Here is a 20,609-nt window from a genome sequence, read left to right as displayed (position 1 = left end):
TTACAGAGAGATGCAGACAGGGCAGCCCCGTCCACTCGGCACTGATCCCCAAATTAAATTCACCCACGCTGCACATCCCTCTCCCACCCCGTCGTGTCACCTCCCCTAACTTCCAGCGTCACCGACCCTTTGTTCGTTTGGACTCTTTCTTAGACACTAATGATGAGGAAGTAAAAATGAAACCGTGGAGAGGATTGTAGACTTCCCAAACGGGGTGTGTCTATTCCCTCCTGCCCCCCGTCCTCCCTCCAACAAACACCCCCCTGCCCCATCTCTCTCCTCCCCATCCCCCCGCCCTCCCCCAAAACAAATAGGATGGCTTCACTGGTCAATCTTTACATTCACAAACAAAGCAAGCAGAGGAACTCCCCGTCATCGGTCGCAAAGCTTCACTGGAGCTGTCAGTCCAAACCGCCACCGTCCTGGCCTCTCTACCTCGAGGCCTCTTCCTTGAGCTCCTTGTTTTTCCGCACCTCTTCCGCATGTTTGTCCTGGGGGAAGGTGGAAGGGGGACCCTGTTAGTGTGCTGGGCTTCAGGACTCAATGATGGGCAGCGACAAGGGGACTGTGGAGCGGTTTGACTGGGAAGCACGGACAGAGGGTGGTGGCCCAGGTTCCTCCCCCGTGTAACACCACCAAAGCCACCAGTGTCATGATTATTAAGGGCTGCACTGGTGCCCAGGCACGGATAGTCCTTGGCCCAGATCCAGAAAGGCGGAGCTGATCAGACAAGACCACACTGCATGTCCCACAGGGCATGTCCACGCTGCAATTAAAAACCCATGGCTGGCCTATGGCAGCTGATTCAGGTGCGCAGAGCTCAGCTCCCAGGGCTGTTTCACTGCCGTGTAGACGTCCAGGCTTGTACTGAAGCCCGGGCTCTAGGATCCTGCGAGGTGGGAGGGTCCCAGAGCTCAGGCTGCAGCCCGAGACAAAACATCTACAGCCCTGCGAGCCTGCGTCAGCTGGCATGGGCCAGCCGCGGGTTTCTCATTTTGCATTGTAGACGTGTGCTTCGACTGGTCTTCTCCGTCTCACTCTCGGATACAAGGTGAAGGCTGGAGAAGGTGTTTGGAGGAGGCTAGTGAGGAGAGGAGTTGGCGGAGGAGCAGGACCTGGTGCACTGGAGTTGGGATGGATTTATTTATCTCTCTTCCAGGAGATAGAAGAGGTCTATTAATGTTCAAGGGGTGCGGCCCACGGGGGAGTGTGTGCGCCAAGGCCTCCTCGCTGGTTTGTACCAGGGTGCTGTCCTCTGTGGATGGCACCTGGCGGGGGTGCTGTAACCCAGGAGGCAGGGGAACTGCATATAGGGCAGCCCAAGGAGCTGGGTTTAGGAGACAGGAGGTGAAACAGAGCAAATGCACGTTTAGAATGAGCCGTTTCCCAGGCTGTGCAGTCTCCCTGGGAAGGTGCTGGGCATCGCTTTGCTCGGGGCCTTTCAAACTAGCCTGGACAAAGCAGCAGGGAAGTCTCTAAGGAGGGACCCATGGTGAGGGTGCTCGTCTGAGCCTTGGGAGATCTGGGTTCAAATCCTTGCTTTGCCCCAGGCGCCCTGTGCCTCAGTTCCCCCATCTGGACAATGGGGCTCATTGCACTGCCCTGCCGTCCAAAGGGAAAGACAGTAAAGGCTGTGATGTGCTCAGATAAGGGAGTCATCGAAGTACCTTAAACTGAGACATAGACCAGCCTGGATTGGCGGCTGGGGGAAGACCAAGAGAGAGATTCAGTGGACATGCCTTGGCACGAGATGGAAAAGGGGGCCAGCAGCTGCACTCGTGAGCTAGCCGACAAGCCCAGCTGTTTGTCTGTCTGCCTGGCCTGTCTCTGACTCCTGTCCAGAACTGCCTGGCTGTCCCCGAAGGTCACCCTGCTCTGCCACCCTATTCTGAGCCCAAAGCCTTTCAGAGAGGCGCTGGAGAGAGGGATAGGAACCGCCATTTGGAAAGCCCCATCCCAGCGGTGGGTTTCTGGGACTGGAGTCTCCCTCCCAGGCAGGCAAAGGGAAGGGAAGGAGAGAGATGGTGGGGTTACCAATGACCCCTCCCTTTCCATTGGGACAGGGGCAATCACTTAACACCAGCCCAAGTCAGATTAACAGGCAGGCGGTCGAGGGAAATGATCATCACTGAACAAGGCAGCTGCCTTTGCTGGCCCTCTCTCAGCGCGGACCCCAAAATCTGTGCTTCTGTACTGATGGGAGTCAGGTTCCCGGGCAGCTCCCCCATCTCCCTCCCGCCCACCGCACTCCGATTCCTGCTCCAGTCTGTGATTATCTTGCTGCTACCCAGCAGCTGGAGGCGCTGATTGGGCCCAATGAGTCACGTGGTGCAGACCCCCTGCCCAAACCCACCCCCAACACCAGCAGCTGCAGCTGGCCCCCTCGCAATTAAGAATGAAGCTGCCGAGATTAAAGAGAGCTAGGAGGGAACCAGCCCCAAGTGGAGCCAGGGGAGCAGGGGACGGCATGGCGAGGGACGGGGGCAACGCACTGGGCTGGGTCTCAGGGGAGCAGGATTTGGTTCCCACTTCTGCCACAGACTTGGCCTTGAGCAAATCACTCGGGGCCAGCTTGGGAAAGGGGTTTAGGTGTTGCCCAGCAGAGCAGAACGAGGCCCAGCCCCTGGGTGACCCGTTGCTAAGCAGAACTTTCTGCCCTGATTTTGGTGGCTCCCTGCAGGGTCTAGGGGGATCGTTAAGTCCCTAAAAAGGGGGTTTTCTGAAGCAGGCCAGCCAGGAGTGAAATGCTGAGGAGAGGGCGGGGAAGGGTTAGGGGCTAAGTGGCTGAGCAGGTGTGGGCGAGAGATGGATGCCTCCGGGTGGGATCCTCAGCTGTGAACTCTCCCCCAGAGTCAGACACCTGAGTCAGCTAAGCTAGGGGCCCTAGCAGCCGAAAATCCCTCCTCCGCCTGTCCCGCTCACCGGCTCGGCCTGCATTTCCCTGAGTGGCTGTCCTTCATGTGGGTGTGGTGCTGCCCCCCTTATCTCTGGGTGGCCTGTCTCTGGCCCTCCTGCTGCGGGGTCTGACAGGTACCCGGTTTTAGGCCTGGCTCAGAGCCGGCCTGGTGGACCGGGCGCTGCTGGTGAGCCAGGCGGTCCCCTGCCTCCTCTGGGAATCCCGCTCAGGGCCTCAGCTCAAACTGGGTCTCCGAGCAGCTCGTTAGCTACAGGGGCGACGTCAGGGTTTACACCGCTGTGAAGCTTCAGCCCCCGGGGGATTAAGCGGGACCTGAGCCGTAGCTCTGATGAGGTCAATGGCACCAGTTTGGTGGACTTGAGCGCCTGTCTGTCTGTTTCGGTACCTACATCCCTTTAAAAATCTGGCCTGTCATCGCTTTTGGCCTCAGTGTCCCCTCCGTCCAAAGGGCCTAATAACCCTGCCTCGGTCTTTACAGTCTGAATAGACAGGGCCTGTCTCTTACTAAGTGTTTGTCCAGCACAATGGGGACCTTGATCTTGGCTCTTCTGGGTGCTACTGAGATGTAATAACAATACGGGACACCCCAGGGCACCTGTTGCGTGCATCGATTGCACCTTGCCATGCCCTTTCCTCGCGGCCCTGGGTCTGGCACCCTCCGCTCACCTTCTCCTGCAGGCGTTCCAGCATGGCCGCTAAGTGGGCCTCCCGGTTCTCCTTGTTGGACTCCATTCTCTGTGCCAGCTTCTCCTTGGCTGCCTTGATGAAGTTGTTGTTCTCCTCGATGGCTTTCTGGATGACCTCCCGCTCGTGCTCCCGCTTCTCCGCCAGGTGCTTCAGGAGCTCCGCTTCCTGGTACTGCACCCACAAAGCAAACAGGACAAGCCGGCTGAGGGCTGGGCGAGAGCCACGCAGAGTCCCGGGCCCGCTGGGGACAGCGAGGTGCCTGAGTCACGAGTGGAACCAGCTGTTCAGCCTGCGATACATAACCCCTGCTCCACCCCAGCCACAGCTGCTGCCTAGGAGATTGAGGCCTGGATCCTCAAAGGTATTTAGGTGCCTAACTCAATGGGAGTTAGGCTCCTAAATACCTTTGAGGATCTCGGCCTTAGTCCTTTAGCTCAAGGTGCGGCGACTCCGGCTCTTAGCTCCCACGGTTCAAAGCCCAGTGATGGCCAAGCTGCCTGTCATTCCACGTGCGAACGTGTTTTCCTGCCTCCAGCTTTTCACGACAGCCCGGTTCCAAGCAACGGGGGGAGCTTGCAGCGTTGGCCAGAAAGAATCAGTGCAAGGTCTTACCCCCACCCCTTCCCAATGCGCCCATGGGGCCCCGCTGGACTCAGTGGAGTCGCCCAAGGGTGCTGAGGACAGAGCTTGGCATGGAGTTAAGGCAGGGCCGGGGGTGTCCCCCCTGTGTGACTAGCAGAAGCAAGAGCTGGGAGAGTCCCATTAGGGCATCTCTAACTCCCTCTCCTGCGCAGGGCGATTCAGAGGCTGGCGCTGAGCCAAACCGCTGCCCAGCAGAGCTCCTGGTGGCTGGGTCAGCGGAGGGTAGGGTGGCCAACTTGGTAATATTTAAAAACCGGACCCTCCAGCAGGAGTGCCGGAACCACCCCTGCCCTGCCTCTTCCCCCCCAAAAGCCCAGCTCCTGCCCTGTCCTTCCCCCATGGCCCTGCCCCCATCCACTCCTCTTCCCCCGCTTTCTGTTGCTCGCTGCTTTTCCCCTCCCACCCGCTCAGGAGGGACTTGCCTCCAGAGCCGGGGCTGGGAGCCGCAGCTGCCCGATGCAAGTAGGAGGTGGCCCCGGGTGAGTAGGGGCTGGGGCAGGTGATGACCCGGCGCCTCCCCCCCACCCCCGCCTACATAAACCGGACTTTGAGTGTCCGGTCAGTAGAGCTGACCGGACACCGTCAGGTCCCCTTTTCGACCGGACTTTCCAATCGAAAACTGGGCACCTGGCCACCGTAATGGTGGGGGCTGCTGAAGGATGATCAATAATTCACATGCCGGCAAACCACATGAGCTAGCCAGGTGGCACATGCCCACTGGGGGATGCCTGCCCGGGCTGGACGAGCACCCGCAGCAGAGTGGCCCTGGTGATGGCAGAAGGCGCTTGGCCGTGGCTTTGCGCGGAGCCTGCCCTTTCCCCCCTATGGGCTGCGCCGTCTGGAGGAGGATGCGGGGCCGGGTGTCGTGCGTTCTTCACCCCGTGAGCCCACTACATTCCACTGCGTCCCCAGGGACCTGCTCAGAGTCTTCCCAGAATCCTCTGCAGCTGTTCCCACGCCATGACGCACCAGCGGCCCAGTGTCCCACGTTTCCCCAGGGCCTCTCTCCCGCCACCCGCAGCGCGAGCCCCGGGGGCCCTTCTGCCTACCTTCCGCCGCTCCTCGGCTGCCTCCAGCCTCTTCTGGATCTCCTCCAGGGAGGGGTCGCGCCGCCGGGGCAGGGAGGCGTTGAACTCGGGGATCCCGTCGAAGGACGGCGGCTTTAGGATCACCTCGAAGGACTGGCCCGAGGTGCGCTTGTTCAGCTCGATGACCTCCATGTCCGAAATGACACACCAGGTGAGGTCGACGGTGTCCGCTGGGAGAGCGAGCGAGCGAGAGAGGCGTTACCGCTCGCACACTCGCTCTGCCCCCTGCAGCCACGCACACCCGCTCACACACTCACCCCCCATACCTGCTTGCACACTCACACTGCCCCCTGCAGCCACGCACACCCGCTCACACACTCACCCCCCACACCTGCTCGCACACTCACACTGCCCCCTGCAGCCGCTCACACACTCACAGCACCCCTGCAGCCACTCAGTCACACCTGCTCACACTCACCCGCTCACACACCCATCCACATGCACATTCACCCGCAGCTACTCACACTTGCTTGCACCACCCACACACTGCACCCACCGCCATGCAGTCGGACTGGCTCACACACTCACGCTCAACCTCTCTGCAGCCACACACACACTCAACCCCCCCCACAGCCACTCACGCCTTCTTGCATACTCACACCCACTTGCACACTCACGGTCCGCCACCACTAGCCACTCACTCACACTCAGTTCCCCACCAGCTGCTCACACTCACATCCACTCAAGCGTAATCCTCTGCCATCCACTCACACCAGCGCACACCTACTCCGTCCTCCAGCAGCCATTCACACCTTCAGTTCCCCAGTATTAACACACACTCACACACATATCCTCATGCACCGAGCATTCATTCACCCCCTATGCTCATGTTCACACTCCTCCTGGTTTACTCATCCCCATTCACCGCTCTTTTCCTCCGACATTCACCCACGCTTCCCCCCGCAGTCACACACACACTCCCCATTACACACCAGCCACCGGTCACTCATCCATTTCCTCACCCCTTATCTCCTCATTCTCACTCACGCGTCTCAGGCTCCATCACCCTCTCTGAGCCGACACACCCACCAGCTCACCCTCCGCCCCCCGCCCCCCTGTGCCAGTCCATTGTTCAAAACACAGCCGGTTTCATGGCTTGTCCCTGGCAAGGAGGCTGCGGGCTGGCCTGGCTTACAATGGGCCGTGTAAACTCGGAGTAGGCCTGGCTGGGAGGAGCAGGAGAGTGCCAGGGTACAGGCAATGCCCCTGCAGAGACATGGCCCTTCATGGGCAAGGTTCAGCTTAGAGCAGATAGAAGGCAATCATGTATTAGGGGTTTTTTTTTCGGTCTGGCGGCTGAACCGAAAAATCTGGGCGGGGGGTGGGGGGTGGGAATTGGTTTGGTTCAAACTGAAGCTGACTTATTTTGTTTTTTTGTGCTGAAATGAAGAGCTGGGCAGGGGGGAGGATCGTTGAGTCACACAATGTTAAGTTTGACCCAGAAATGAAATGCTGTTTCATTTTGTTTCAGTTGTTTTTTTGGGGAGGTGTTTTTCATCTCTCTCTCTCTCTCTAATTAGCTAAATAACAAACCATTCCAACATTTCAAAAAAGCTTCCCCCCCCCCACTTTTTTTTCTGGCAGAAACTATTTGCTGAATCCAACCCGAACTCACTAGCAGTTTCGTTGACCTGAAAAATGTATTTTTGGTGAATTTGCTGTGAATCACACACTGGCTAAGGGGACGATGTCCCATTCCAGGGACTGATCCCCCTAGAGGATAACAACCTACTACAGCTATTTGCCACACACACAAAAAACGTGCCCAGCTCTGGGAGTTGTGGTGGATCACAACCTCAACATGCGTCAGCAATGTGATGCTGTTGCAAAAAAAGCAAATGCAATTTTGAGTTGCATGAGCAGAGGCATGCCATGCACCTCACGGGCAATGCTAGTACCCCTCTACTCAGTGCTGGATAGGCCTCATTTGGAGAACTGTGTCCAGTTTTGGTCACCACTGCACAGAAAGGATGGAGAGAAACTGGAAAGGATCCAGAGGCGAGCAACAAAGATGATCAAAGGTGGGGAACACAAGCCATGCGAACAAAGGCTGAAGGATCTGGGCATGTTTAGTTTGGAAAAGAGGAGATGAAGGGGAGACAAGAGAGTGGTCTTCATGATAACAGTCTTCAAATGCTTGAAAGACTGCATAAAAAAGATGGACGAAAGCTGTTCTCTCTTGCCACAGAGGCCAGGGCGAGAGGCAATGGGATCAAACTTCAGGATAGGAGATTTGGATTAAACCTCAGGAAAAACTTCCTAACTGTAAGAACAGCAGGACAATGGAGCAGACGCCTGGGGAGGTCGTGGAAGCTCCTTCACGGGAAGTTTTCAGAAGGAGGCTGGAGAGCATCTGCCTTGGATGGTTTCGACACAACAAACCCTGCATCTTGGCAGGGGTGAGACTAGGTGACCCTTACGGTCCCTTCTAGCCCTGTGGTTCTATGGCTCTATGATCCTATGCTTTGGCAATAGAAGATGAAACCATACAGGCTACAATGCAGCCAAGAGCCCAGTTTTCAGCATGAGCCAGTCCTCGTGGCAATCCGGAAAGCTAGACTCTCTGCTGCTTGGGACCAGCGCCTTCCAGAGTGACCTAACACTGCGCACCAACACAAGAACAGAAGGTGTAAGGGGCCCGGCAGGTGGTGGTGGTCGGGAACCGGCCACTCTGTGGGCGGTGATGCCCAGTTCTCATGGATCCTTGCTGTCGAGCATGACTGGGTCTGCCAATGCGAGTCACCTGGAATGATCCATCTAGCTGTGGCTTCCCTAAAATCAATCTGTGGAAATGCCCACTGTCAGTGCCTTGCATTTCTGACTCCTCGCCGGTGGGAGCCAGAGCCAACGTTATTATTATTCTCTAGCATCTGCTGAGTGCCTGCAGGGAGCACAGTGCCATTGAAAATACCCAGGAAATCATGCGCCCTGCCTCTAGATCCTTACAATACAAGTAAGATGAAGGGAGACTCAAGGAAGATTGTTCCTGTCTGAAAGGAACAGACCAATGGGCTACCTATTCCGGTAGCTTGTCTTTGACAAACGCCAATGCTTCATGCTTCTGACATGGTGAAATTCCTTTGTACCTGAGGGAAGGGAAGGTGAATTTCTTCCTGATCCCATGTGGTGATCCGTCTGTACCAGGAAGCATGAGGGTGGATGGCCCTGATCACTGTTATCCTAACCAGAGACTGTGCTTCATCACGTAAATGCCCAGTGGGTTTTTTTTAAACTGTGCTAAGCTAATAGAAATTAGCGAGAGTGGGTTCTGCAGGCTAATTATAGGCCAGGAGAGAAAGGCCTTTGAGGAAAGAACAGCAGATGCGACCAATATCACTGATGTTAGTAATACACTGGCTAAAGGGGTGATGTCCCATTCCAGGCACTGGTCTGGCTAGAGGATAACAGCCTCCTACTGCTACCAGCTCATGGAGTCTCTCCCTTAGCTGAAGTGGCTTTTGGGACAGAAGGAGTGGGATTCAATCATCTCCCTGATCCGGGGTGCGGGTTGTGACGAGCTAGTTTGCTTTCCAGATGAGCTCGGTCTAGCTGATCTCCTGCCTCTGCCCTCGTTATTAAGGGATTTCCCAGCTGTTCCTACAAGAGCCTAGTGAAACTCTCGCGCACCAAACTTTGTGGTGTCATCCTCCCTTCTGCCAGCAGGCGGCCCTCACCAGCTGCACAGCCCCAGCCAGGTCTGGATGCCTCTGGGTCAGCCGGTGTGAACCTCACCCTCGGGGGCCCTTCCTGACCCAGACTGATGATTGCTGTGTGGGATAGAGCCATGCAGGGTCCAGGACAGGTGGGGACCCCAGGAGACCAGCTGTTTTCCCCACAGCAGGCCCTTGGTAATACCAGAAGGAATGAATGTGCACTGGTCCCCCTCCACCCCCCATCTCCTAACAGGAGCAAGCGGTTGAGTGACCCACCTTCGTATTTATACACTGGCTTGTTCAAGGGGTCGGCCAGGAAGCAGGAACAGAACAAGGACACGAGGGGGAGCTCCTTCATCTTCTCTTTGTACGCTGCGAAAACACCATTGGGAGAGTCAGTCTCCGCAGCCCCAGCTGACGGCCAGAGAATCCGGCCTGCTCTGAGTCGCCCTGCACACGTCTCCCTGACCGAAATGCAGCCACCTCTGGGATGGAGCAGCTGCGGGGCAGAGAGGAGGTTTGCCAGGAAGGACCCCAGAGCCAAACCCTCCTTGTCTGTCTCAAGGGGATGAACAGGTCCACTGTGGGCAGGGATTCCAAACCCGCGGCTCCAAGGCCTCCCCTCCAGCAGTGAAATCAGCGGGATGGTGGCTGAGACAGGTCCTGTGCTGCTGAGTTTGGTAAACTTCTTTTATACCAACAGCTCCTCACTTTTCACATCACTTGTCATGGTGATCACACCCATTAGCCACTGGACCTAAAGGCAGGCAAGTGTTGCTGTCCCAGGGGAAACTGAGGCAGAGTGGACCAGGAACAGAGCCCCAGGAAGCCTGCCCCCTGCTGGAGTTATAGCAGCAAGACTGGGTCTGCGGAGCTCTGCCGGGGTGAAGCAAAACCCCAGGGTTGCACCCCAGAATCAGGGGAAGCTGTGACCTGATCCCGGAGCGCTGAGTGGTGGCAGCAGTGGGAAAATGAGGAGGTGGGAGAGCAAAGCGGCATGCCAGGCATGTTCGACTGCATTGCAACACCCAGGCCTCCTCGCTGCAGCCCCCTAGGAGCGCGCTGGGAGGCGTGGGCATTGCCCATGGGGGGGGGGGTTGAGCCCACCTCGATGTGGGCCACCTCCTGCATCTTCTGAGCTGCCAATTTAACCAGGTGACTCTCCCAGGAAACTCAAAAGGAACAGAGGCTGGAGTGATTCTAGGCACCTGCCGGGGCTAGGGACCCAGCGGGGCGAGCGTGCGGCCATGCCTTATCTCCCCCAGCCCTGCACGTGGCTGATGGAGATGAAGGCCATTGCCTGTCCCACAGGAAAGGGGTCAGGGCTAGACGCCTGTAGCAGGGGGAGTGAAGTGCCGCAGGCTGGGGTATCTCACGGCACGTCCGTACCAGCCAGAGTCATGGTGCTCGGGTTCCTTCTGCAGGCTGGGAATCAAGTGTGGCCAGAAGTTTTCTCGGGGCCTGCAGGAGCAAAGAGACCAGGTGGTTAGTGCCCAGCCCCGTGGATATAGCCAGACCTTTGCTAGTATCCAGTTTGCAAATACTCTCCATATATACCCCCCCTCACAAAGGGTTGCTCAAACACTCCAGCCGCCCCCGGGGTAGGTGGGATATCTCCACCCCCTCTGTCTCCTTCCCGGCACAAATACCATTTACTCTCTCTCTCTCTCATCGGAGACACAAACAGCCTCGCACCCACAAACACACGCACCCGGTGCCCTCAATATACGACCCACCCGCCCAGCCACGCAACCCCCCGGACCTCCCCCCACCCCCGGCTCACTGCCAGCCCACACCCTGCTCGCCTCCATGATGTTCCCCCCCTTTTGCATTTCTACCAGCGATGTCCTTTAAACAGAATTCAAACCCCAGGCGCTCAGGGCACTTCAAGACACCAGGGAGCCGAGCCAACCAGCCGCACTGCGAGACCAGTGGGCTGGTCCCCACCGTGCAGAGTGGCCAGTGAGACCCCACAGGGCCTTAGGAACACAGAAGTGGCTTGCCAGGGAGAGAATCCAGGAGTCCGGTGCTACCACTAGGCCATCCTGGCTCTAAGCAGCACTGCTCATGGACCGGCCTTGCAAATTCCCCGTGCCCACTGCAAGCCTCGGGGGGCCCCTGGAGGAGCCCCAGATGGGTGAAGGCTGGCCTGAGTCATGGCAGCGGATGCAGCCTCATGGCACCAGGACGGGCCCGTTTGACGGCTCGCTGGGGAGGAGAATCCCCTTCAGCTGGGCTCGCCGGCCCCCCAGCCGAGGAAGCCCGAGGTTAATGGCGGGGAAGGGGATAGATCGGTGAAGACGGGGCAGGAGGTGGCGGCCCAGCTAATCCAAGGCAATCAGGCCTCGCCAGGTCCCATGCCCAGTAACCCCACAGCGGGGGCTGAGCTGGGCATACGCCCACCCCCTCCTCCAGCCCGGTCATTCGAGTCGGGCTCACGGGGCCTTGCGGGCCGAGGCGGTTGCCAGGTGACCGTGTTCAATAGCAGCCTCATCCCCTGCCCCCTTCTGCTCAGCTGCGCCAACGCCCCTCAATCCCGACCCGCAGCCCCCTGCTATCCCAGCCCTGGCTCCCTACACCCTGCTGTGCCAATGCCCCATAGGCCCGACGTGCAGCTTGTCATGTTATTCCAGTGCCTACCGACCCACCCACCCCTTCCCCCTCTCCTTCTGCTGATGCACCTGACACTTGCCCTGCAGCGATCGTACTAGCCAAGCTGTGGGGGAGGGAAGGGGGGAGGAGGGAGCCCAGCACTGGCATAACAGGGGCCATTGTGGGCCAGGCTTGAGGAGCATCAGCAGAGCTGGAGGAGGTGAGGAAGGGGGCAATCAGGACAATGCAAACCGTTCTTTCGGAAGCCAAACAAAACAAAGCAAAGAAAAAAACAGCCACCGGAGCAGACAAAGCCGCTTTTCTTCCCTCCCTGCAGTGAAGGAGCCGCTGAAACGGGGCGTAGGTCCCACAGCCGGAGCGTTACGTAACGCCCGACGGCCCTCGGAGACCACACGCGGCCAGCACAGCAGGGCCTATATGGGTCTGTGGGTCACATATTCCAGCTTTCGCTCCCTGCTTGTCCAAGTTCGTACAGGTCGGGGGGTACCCGGCCAGGCACACATCCCTGCAGGGGTGCAGCGCAGTGCGAGGTGGGGGACAATGGGCAGGGGAGTCTGATACTCATCGCTAACGATACTCAGTGAGATTTACTCATAACACAAAGGATCCCTCAGACCACTGCCCAGGAGCTGGCAACCTGGCCTGGAAAGACCCACTCGACTACTGGGGCATATGCCACTGAGGTAATTTACCAGTGAAGTTATTTCTCCTACAGGGCGCAGGCGTCTCCCGGTCTTTCAGCCACGTGTGCATGGCCCGTGAATCCCCACCACGTTACACAGCTGATGCCTCTTGTGTTTGGAATCAGCGCCGTCTCAGAGCCCAGAGTCCAATTTCTTTTCCTTATAATACACCAGGACGTGGCACAATTAATTCCCAAGGCCGAGAGACCCCCCCCCCCACCAGGGCAGCAGTTACTCCCTTAGCTCAGTTGGTAGAGGCCTGTCCTGAGGTTCAAGCCAATCAGATGACCCCAGTCTCGGATTCTGCCCCCTTTCCCCAGCACCGGTGCTTTCCCCGACCCCTAGCGTGTGACTGTGGATTGGTTCCCGCAGGCTCTCTCTGCATAGCGGGCATGGCCAAGGTTGGGAAGACGTGGTATGATTTCCCACCAAGAGCTCTTTCTAAACGCCTCTTTAGATCATCTCTTTTCATTGTCAAAGCAAACCCTTTCATACCTTTCTCCGCCCTGCACATCAAAACAATTAGTGGCTGCCGCATCATACAAGCAACCCTACAATAACAAACCAGCCTGGAAAGCTCAGCACTCGCGAACATCCCGCTGATAAATAAATCAGCGAGTTCAACTCAGTAGGTGACCCTACAATAATAACCCAGCAGGGGGCAGCCCAGCGCTCCTGAGCAGCCCTACCATAATAAATCAGCGTGGCCAATCCACGCAGCCACCTGCAACAACAAACCAGTGGGTGGAGGCCAACACTCACAAGCAACCCTACAATAACAAAGCAGCGGGTGCAGCCCAGCACACTCAGAGCTGCCCTGCAATACCAGACCTAAGGTAAAACGTGTGTCTTGCTTATGGGCAACCCTACAACAACAAACCAGGGTGCAGAAGCACAGCAAGCGGGACTGGCTTTCTCAAAGGGAAGTAGGTTTTGGTGTTGATTGTCAACAAAAAGAGGTTTTTCAGCTATGAAAAATGCACCCATGAAAAATACCTCCTCCCTCTGTCACCTGGAGCCTTTACAATAAAGATCAGCTGCTTACCTAGCTTAGCCCCATGGGACGTCTGATCTCCAGGTGCAGTTCTGTCTGTGGCCTGGGGTCTTCAGGCAGGCAGACAAGTCCCGTCTGGCCTTTAATTGGTGATCATGGCAGAGGAAGGACGCTGGCCTGCTCTCACACTAAACAGCTTTCCACCACAGCGGCTTCTCAGCCTGCCCTGCTCTGAGCTGTGACCTGCCCACCCCCCGGCTGGGAGGCCAGGCTGGCAGGATGCGATGTGCCCTGTACTATCCCAGCCCGGGTACAGTGGATAAAAACAGACGCTGGCCTCTCTTTAAATGGGTCGCCCAGAACAGTGCTGGAAAAGGGACCACAATTAAAATTCTTCCCAGTGTCCCCGATTGATTCCCCCAGGGCACAGGTCTTTATTCCTGTACTCATCCCGCTGCCCCGCTCTCCCCAGCTCCAGCTGGTCTCTGAGCAGCATCAGGAGCTGGCCCCCAAAGTAGGGGGTGGTGTAATAGCTCTTAGCCCTGCTGCAGAACCCTCCTTCTGCAGATCTCAAAGCCCCTCGGATTGCATTGGCCCAGGGAGGTGGGGAAAGAGTTTCAGCCCCATCGTACACATATGGGAAACCGAGGCACAGCGCAGTGACAGGTGGGTTTTCAATGTTAACCCAATGCCATTCCTATTGAGGTCAGTGGTAAACATCCCGCTGGCTTCAACGATAAAATGCCCATTGACTTTGGTGGGAGTGGCGCTGGGCCAACGCTGAGTGCCACTGGAAAGCCTGATGTCAGACGGGGGGGCAGCAGCCGAGGCTGGCCTGAACCCCACTCTCCCCACTGCACTGGCTCCGCTAATGAGAGAGCCTTGCCAAGGCCGAGCCCTGGCCTGGCTAATTCCAAAGGAGGGTGCCCGGGGGCTGTGCATGAAAAGCCCCTGCTCAGCAGCCCAGGGTGTTGGGTTTGATGCAGGAATCTTTGGGCGAGGGAGAGCACTGGCCGCAATAGATGAGCATAAATGGTCCCTTCTGGCTGTGGATTCTAGACTCGGGGGTTCCAGCCCTACCTCTGCCACTGACTCCACTCTGCCACATTGGGCAGGTTGCGTGCCTCAGTTTACCCATCTCTGAAAAGGAAGTAATAATAGTTACCTACCCAGAAGGGAGGCTGGGAGGCTAATAATAGATTGAACCTTATCGATCTCCAGCTCCCTGGGGCTATACTATATGCTTGTAAAGCATCCAGCATATTGAGGGCCCAGACTTGCTGACATCTCTAGGCGCTACCCAGGAAGGCTAATAACAGTGTATAGTTAGATAGCAGTTTTTGTGCAAAGTTCCGAAAGTGCAAAGCACTCACCATCGTTGTTACAAATGGGGAAACTGAGGCATGGAACTGTTAAGAATCTGGTGCCAGCTTATACAAAAAGGCCATGAAAGAGATAGAACCCATATCTCCTGCATGCCAGGAGCCCCACCCTTCACCTTGCTCAGACCAGGGCTGGGCAAGACTTTCATAATAAGGACTAACTCAGTCCCTAAGGATCAATCAAATCCAGGGCTTGGGCCGGGCTCAGTGAAAGATCCAGCAAGGTCTGCAAGCTCTGGCTGAGTCCCCGGCGAATCTGGCTCGATAGCTGGCTACTGAAAGTCTACAGAGGGAGTGAAGGCCTTGACAAAGCCCTGGCTGGGATGATTTAGTTGGGGATTGGTCCTGCTCTGAGCAGGGGGTTGGACTAGATGACCTCCTGAGGTTTCTTCCAATCCTGATCGTCTATGATTCTAAACTGCTTTCCAAGAGCTATCAAGCCAGGGATGGGCAGGCAATGCAATTCCCAGCCAGGTTTGCTATGCTCTATTGAACTGACCTGTTCCAGGGCGTGCGACCAGGTTACCGGCTGTGGCAGCTGCCTATGCTGGAGAGAAGTGCTGAGTGCGGAGGGGGCTGGTGCCAAATGTCCTGGCTCCTGGCCCAACACCAGGCAGGGATGTGCTGTAACTGACGACCCTCGTGTGTGTGTTTGTGGGGGCAGGAGTGGGCTGCAATGGAGAAATCCATTGCAGTGGGCTGGATAGGGGGTCAGGTGAGGTGCCTGAGAGAGGGGTGGGTCTGTTGATGGAGGACGGGGGGTCAGTCACTGGGGGGGGAGGGCGGGGTTGCAGGAGAGATGGGGGGGGCTGCAGATGCATGTCGGCATTGCTCCAGGGTGTTAGCGGTTAAAGCAGCGTCCTCTGTGCCACCCTCTTCTTGGCATGCAAAGTGCAGTAGCTAAGGTCTCTGAGCTGGCATTGGACTGGCCCAGGGCCCCCGGTGCAGCCAGCTGTGGGCCCCCGGGTACCTCCTGGCATCCAGAACCGGCTCTAAGAACCAGCCCGTCCCGGGTCAACATTGTGCCACGTAAACAAACCCCACAGCAGGGGGAAAGAGGAGCCCAAACAATGGGCCTGGCCTCGTGCCAGGCCCGGGGAGCTGGCTGTGGGCTGGCATGCTGACAATGGGTGGATTGTTTCCTCCAGCTGGGGGAATGGGCTGGGTTTGGAGCCGTGGCAGAATCGCTGGGTGGCTCACCGAGCCCCATCTGATCAAGCCCGCGCGCTCCCGCCCCTCGCCTGGGTCTGGGGCAGCACCGACCAGGCAGGTCTGGAAGCAGGGCCCAGATGGGGACAACTTTCCTCTTTAATAGCGAGGTATGGCCAGGAGGTGACAGGCCCGGGGGGAGAGGCTTTGAGCAGTGCCCTCTTGGGATCATGAGAGAACATGGCAGGTGGGGAGCTAAGAACCTGCCTGCCCCCTGTTACCTGGGGAAGCAGCAGAACCCAAGTGGATCTGCCCCAGCAAATCTCCAGGAGCCACCCAGCCTCCTTGTTATGGAGCCTGGGTTGGTGGTGGGGGGCTGGGGTGGTGTGGAGGGGAGGGGAGGGAGGTCTCAGAGGAAGGGGTTTCCTCCCTGTTGTGAGGGCTCCTATCTTCCTCGGCCTTGTGGGCGGCACGTCCCGGTCACTAAGGGCCCAGCACATTGTCAGAGCGATAGGACTCGGAAATGACAGTAACCCTGCTGGCCACGCCGGTCTGGCTTCGAGCCAGGGCTCTTTAATGCCCAGAGACAGAGGATAAATGAGGTCACCTCTGTGCATCTCAGAGCAGGCCTGCAGCTGCTAACCTGGCCATGGGCTCCTCACACACAGCTCTGGTGCTGCACCTCAGTCCCAACCGAGAGTCCCCCCCTCACCCTGCTATCCCAGTCCTGGGAGATCCCATTCCCCACACACCCCTGTCCATGCCCCTCACTCCTGACCTGCAGCCCCCGCTGCTGTCCCAGTCCTGACGCACCTCAATCCTGACCTGCAACCCCCCCCACCCCCCGCCATCCCTGTCCTGAGATCCCCCTCCCCGAAGTTCCTCAATCCTAGCCCGCAGCACCCCTTGCTATCCCAGTCCCCTCACCCCCGCTGAGGTGTCTTGATCCTGAGCCACAGATGAGCGCCATCGACCCTCCCTATCCCTCAGATCCCCATCGCCTTGTCTCAGGGGAAGCCCCGTGGCCCGGCGCGCTAGAGACCTAGTCACATCACACAGGAGCGCCAGAACCTCGGGGTGGGGGGGGGCACTGAAATGGGAACTTTGGCAGCACCCCCTGCTCCTTCTCTCCCCCCCAAGGCCCCACCCCTGGTCAGGCCAGAAGCTGGAGCCGAGCCATGGTAAGAGCTGCCCAGGGAACCTAGGACCATTGTGGGGAGCCCCAGACCCCCCACGTACCCTGGGTGGCATGCCCCAGGGGGTAGGGACGCGGGCCAAGGGCTGCTCTCAGCTACTACACCCATGTTAAAAAGTGGGTGGGCCATGGCCCCCAGGACCTCTCCCTTGTTTCTAGCACCCCTGACAACCCAGCAGGAGGAGAGTTTGCTAAACTGCTCTTTGATCCTCTGGGTTTGGAGATCACAGAGGGCCCTGGGGGTCACCCCGCCTGGCCCTCTAGCTCTCCCGTCAGAAACCACACGTGCATTGAAGACCAATGGGTTGTCCTAGGCTACAGTGGCGGTGGGCCGATACCTGACTCATCCAAGGGTCTTGGGGGGGGAGGTCCCTCTCTTCTGCAAGCACCTGGCCTCTCTCCATGGAAACCCCTCTGTAAAACTCTGTTATTTCCTGGACAGCCCCAGCCACACAGCCAGGGCTGAGCAAAGAGCGCTCCTCTCCGGGGATGTCACGCTAACCGGGAGAGGCTGGGCCACATGGGAAAGGGGCTAATGGCGGGGAGCGGTTTGTGCTGGTGTCTGAACACCAAACGTGTGTCACTGGTGGAGTGAATCCTGCTGCCATTGCGACAGGTACTCTGGAAAAACCTAGACTCGCGCAATAGGTCAGAAGTCGTTAACCCATCGTTCCCCCAACTCCCGGGCACCAAGCTAAGCTACATGCTGGGGCAGCGTAGACCTCCCAGGGCCCAGACCTACTGCCCCCCGACCCAGGCTGCTCCCTATTCAGCGAAGGGGGAATTTCCCCCGCTGCAGCAGTGTGCGGGCTGATCCCACGGGTGGCTGCTGCCACTCGAGGCCGACATAGTTACAAAACGCGGGAGGGGCTCTGACGTGCCATGCAGCGTGGGGACAGCCTGGCCAAGCGTGCACAGCCCGGCCACCTTGACTGGAACCCCTCTGCTCCGATTGAAAGGCACCTTCCTCAGCGGCTAATGAAGAAGTGTGCTGCAGGGCCCGCGGGCTAGCCCTTCTGAAGGCCTGGTTGAAGTGAACGCTTGAAACGATTCCTCCCAGGCCCCAGTGGATGTTTGTCCATCTCCCAGCATCGCCACATAAATCTCCACATTGTACCTCTTTACTCAAGAGAGGCTAAGAACTGGGATAGCAGGGAGGCTGCAGGTCCGGAGTGAGGGGCCTGGACAGGGCTGTGTAGGGAGCCCAGGACTGGGATAGCCAGGGGGGCTGCAGGTCAGAAGTGAGGGGCCTGGACAGGGCTGTGTAGGGAGCCCAAGGCTGGAATAGCCGGGGGGCTGCAGGTCAGGATTGAGGGGCACCAGCATCACAGCTTGAAACAGCCTGAGGGCCAGGCAGGCTGCGGGGCAGGGAGCCCACCAGGACTGTGGAAGCAGGCGCTGATGGTTAAAACAAACCCACTGACTTCCATTGAGTTTTGCTGTGAGCACTACTGTTTGCTAGGCAGAAGCAGCAGCCGCCCTGCATAATGCCAGATGAGCTCATCTGGGCTGAACAATGAGGCGTCCGTGCGTCTGGAAGGGCTGGTGCGATTTGCCTGCACAGCCCTCCCCAGGCGGGGAAACCTCCACCCCCTCCAGGGCTGGTTCAGCTTTTAAAAGCTCAATGCCCTCCAGCTGCCACCCAGTCCTCTTCTCTCTCACCTGCCTCTCCCCATCTGAAATAATATTTAAAGACATTGCAAGGAAAGAACGTTTCCTGCCTCCATCAATAAAGCAGACTGTGCCCCCCCGCACCCTTTCCAGCACTGACAGCATCCTCCCTCCCCCCAGCCTGGCTGCTTCTTCACTTCTTGCTGCTTTGGTACCAGCTGTTCCCATCTAGTAAGGCAGGGGAAGCCTCTTTGGAACTCTCTGTCTTTGGGATGTCCCACCTGGGAACCCCCGGTCCAGGCCCCTGCCATCCCGTCCCACCCCAGCTGGCTCTCAGGTGGGGCTGCCCCCACAGGTGACATCTTCGGGGCATGTTCCGGAAGCATGGAGTGACCCTAACTGACTCTACTTGGGGCTAATGGAGTTTTCCACCCAAAGGTTGGGTGGGGTGCGTGGACAGGGAGGCAGGAATTTGCAGCCCTCCTCTCTGCCAGTTGGGAAGTGGGATCAGAGAGACCCGCCAGCGTACAGCCGGCAAGCCTTGAACTCAACGGGCCTGATCCTGATCCCATGTACACTGACTTTACCCCCCTGTTCAGTGGGGCTACTCCTCATTTACACCAGCTGGAGATCAGAATTAGGCCCAATGCATCTATTGTGGGGTTGAGCAGGAAAGAAAGACACCGAGAGAGAGAGAGAGAGAGAGAGAAAATCCCATGCAATCCAGGTTATGGCTAGACAGATTAGTATGAAAGAAAACGTCAAACATACAGGATCCAGCCCCAGAGTAAAGGCTGGCACCCACTTTTCAAAGGAAAAAACCAACCAGTGCATTTAGATTTGGACTCACTGCACTTTCTCTCTGCCTGGGGGGATGCACCCACCAGCTGGGCACAGGGAGCCCTGCTCCAAGCACAGATGAGCTCTGGGATGAGGAGGAGGAGGGAGCTGGCGCCCAGCTGTTGGGGTGGAGCTGGGAGTCCCTCTCTTGGAGTGGTCCAGTGGCTACCACTCCTGGACACTGCTACAGGTACCGGAGCCTGTGCCTCACCAAGCAGCAAAGCAAAGGGGCGAGAGCGAGCCAGCACGTGGGAGTCAGACAGGACAGGCAGACAAAGAGGGAGCCTGCAGCTGGACGCACCCAGCGACGGGGAGCCACTCTGCACGTGGGGGATCACGGCGCTTTCAGACCCAGCCCGGGCGTCTAGGAGACACGGGACAGAAAGACGGCAAACGGTGCCAATCGGCTTTGTAAAACCCCCTCGCGCCACTTCCTCCCCCTGGGATTGTCCTGCTAACCCAATGCCGGGCACAACCCACCTGGGATCCCAGGGTTCAAACCCACCAAAGCAACAGAGCCCCCCATGCCGGCCTCCCTGCCTGAGCTCCTCGCTGCTTCCCCTTCCTTTGCGACTTACCCCCAACACCTCCTCTGTCTGTCGCTCCTGGTGCTGCTCATTCGCTTACTGCTGCTGAGGGCTCCTGCCAGCATCAGCCCCGCTTGCCAGCCTCTCACCATGACATCACCTCCGAGCCAGCCGATTGGCCGAGCCCAGGGCCTTTGCTGATTGGGCAGCCTCTTGTCAGGGCAGCAGGGATTGCCTGAGTAACTCCTTGCAGGCCAGGTACCCAAAGGATGATGTCACACAAAGAAGCTATTTTCAACTCCGGGAGAGAGGCTGGGAGAGAGCAAAGCTGGCCGGAGAGATCCGGGGCAACTTTGGAGAACCCTATTAATGGACATGACCGGGATCCTCAAATGCACCAGCCAGGATCATGCCCCGATTGTGCCACGTACTGAACCTGCACCTACAGGGAGACACGGTCCCTGCCCTGAAGAGACTCCAAAGTCCAGCTCCTGCTCCCCGTGCAAAGGGCACTGGGGGGACCTGAGCCACCATTAAACAAACAAAGAGACAGAGGATGAAAAATCAGCCAGATCTCACTCAATCTGTCATGCACCCCACGGTGGGGGTCAGATTCTCAGCTGGTTTA

General features: G+C 57.8%; 1 protein-coding gene across 4 annotated transcripts; it reads right to left on the bottom strand.

The window, feature by feature from the left end:
* Nucleotides 1–282: 282 nt before the first annotated feature.
* On the bottom strand, nt 283–20,125 carry STMN4 (stathmin 4). Of its 4 annotated transcripts, none has more exons than XM_073335557.1 (7): nt 20,033–20,090; nt 13,329–14,417; nt 10,377–10,448; nt 9,264–9,359; nt 5,296–5,504; nt 3,584–3,775; nt 283–491 (listed from the first exon to the last, which is right to left on the bottom strand). In XM_073335557.1, the coding sequence occupies exons 3-7, from the start codon at nt 10,387–10,389 to the stop codon at nt 432–434; spliced, it is 570 nt and encodes a 189-aa protein (XP_073191658.1). In that variant the 5' UTR covers nt 10,390–10,448; nt 13,329–14,417; nt 20,033–20,090; the 3' UTR covers nt 283–431. The 4 variants fall into 4 exon arrangements, with proteins under 4 accessions (XP_073191658.1, XP_073191659.1, XP_073191657.1 ...); XM_073335558.1 differs by lacking the exon at nt 13,329–14,417 and adding an exon at nt 12,293–12,442 and having other exon boundaries at nt 20,033–20,081; XM_073335556.1 differs by lacking the exon at nt 20,033–20,090 and adding an exon at nt 15,159–15,355.
* Nucleotides 20,126–20,609: the final 484 nt, after the last annotated feature.

This window comes from Lepidochelys kempii, chromosome 3 (assembly GCF_965140265.1).
Source record: "Lepidochelys kempii isolate rLepKem1 chromosome 3, rLepKem1.hap2, whole genome shotgun sequence".
Lineage (NCBI taxonomy): Eukaryota > Metazoa > Chordata > Testudines > Cheloniidae > Lepidochelys > Lepidochelys kempii.
This window is presented reverse-complemented; position numbering and strand designations above follow the sequence as displayed.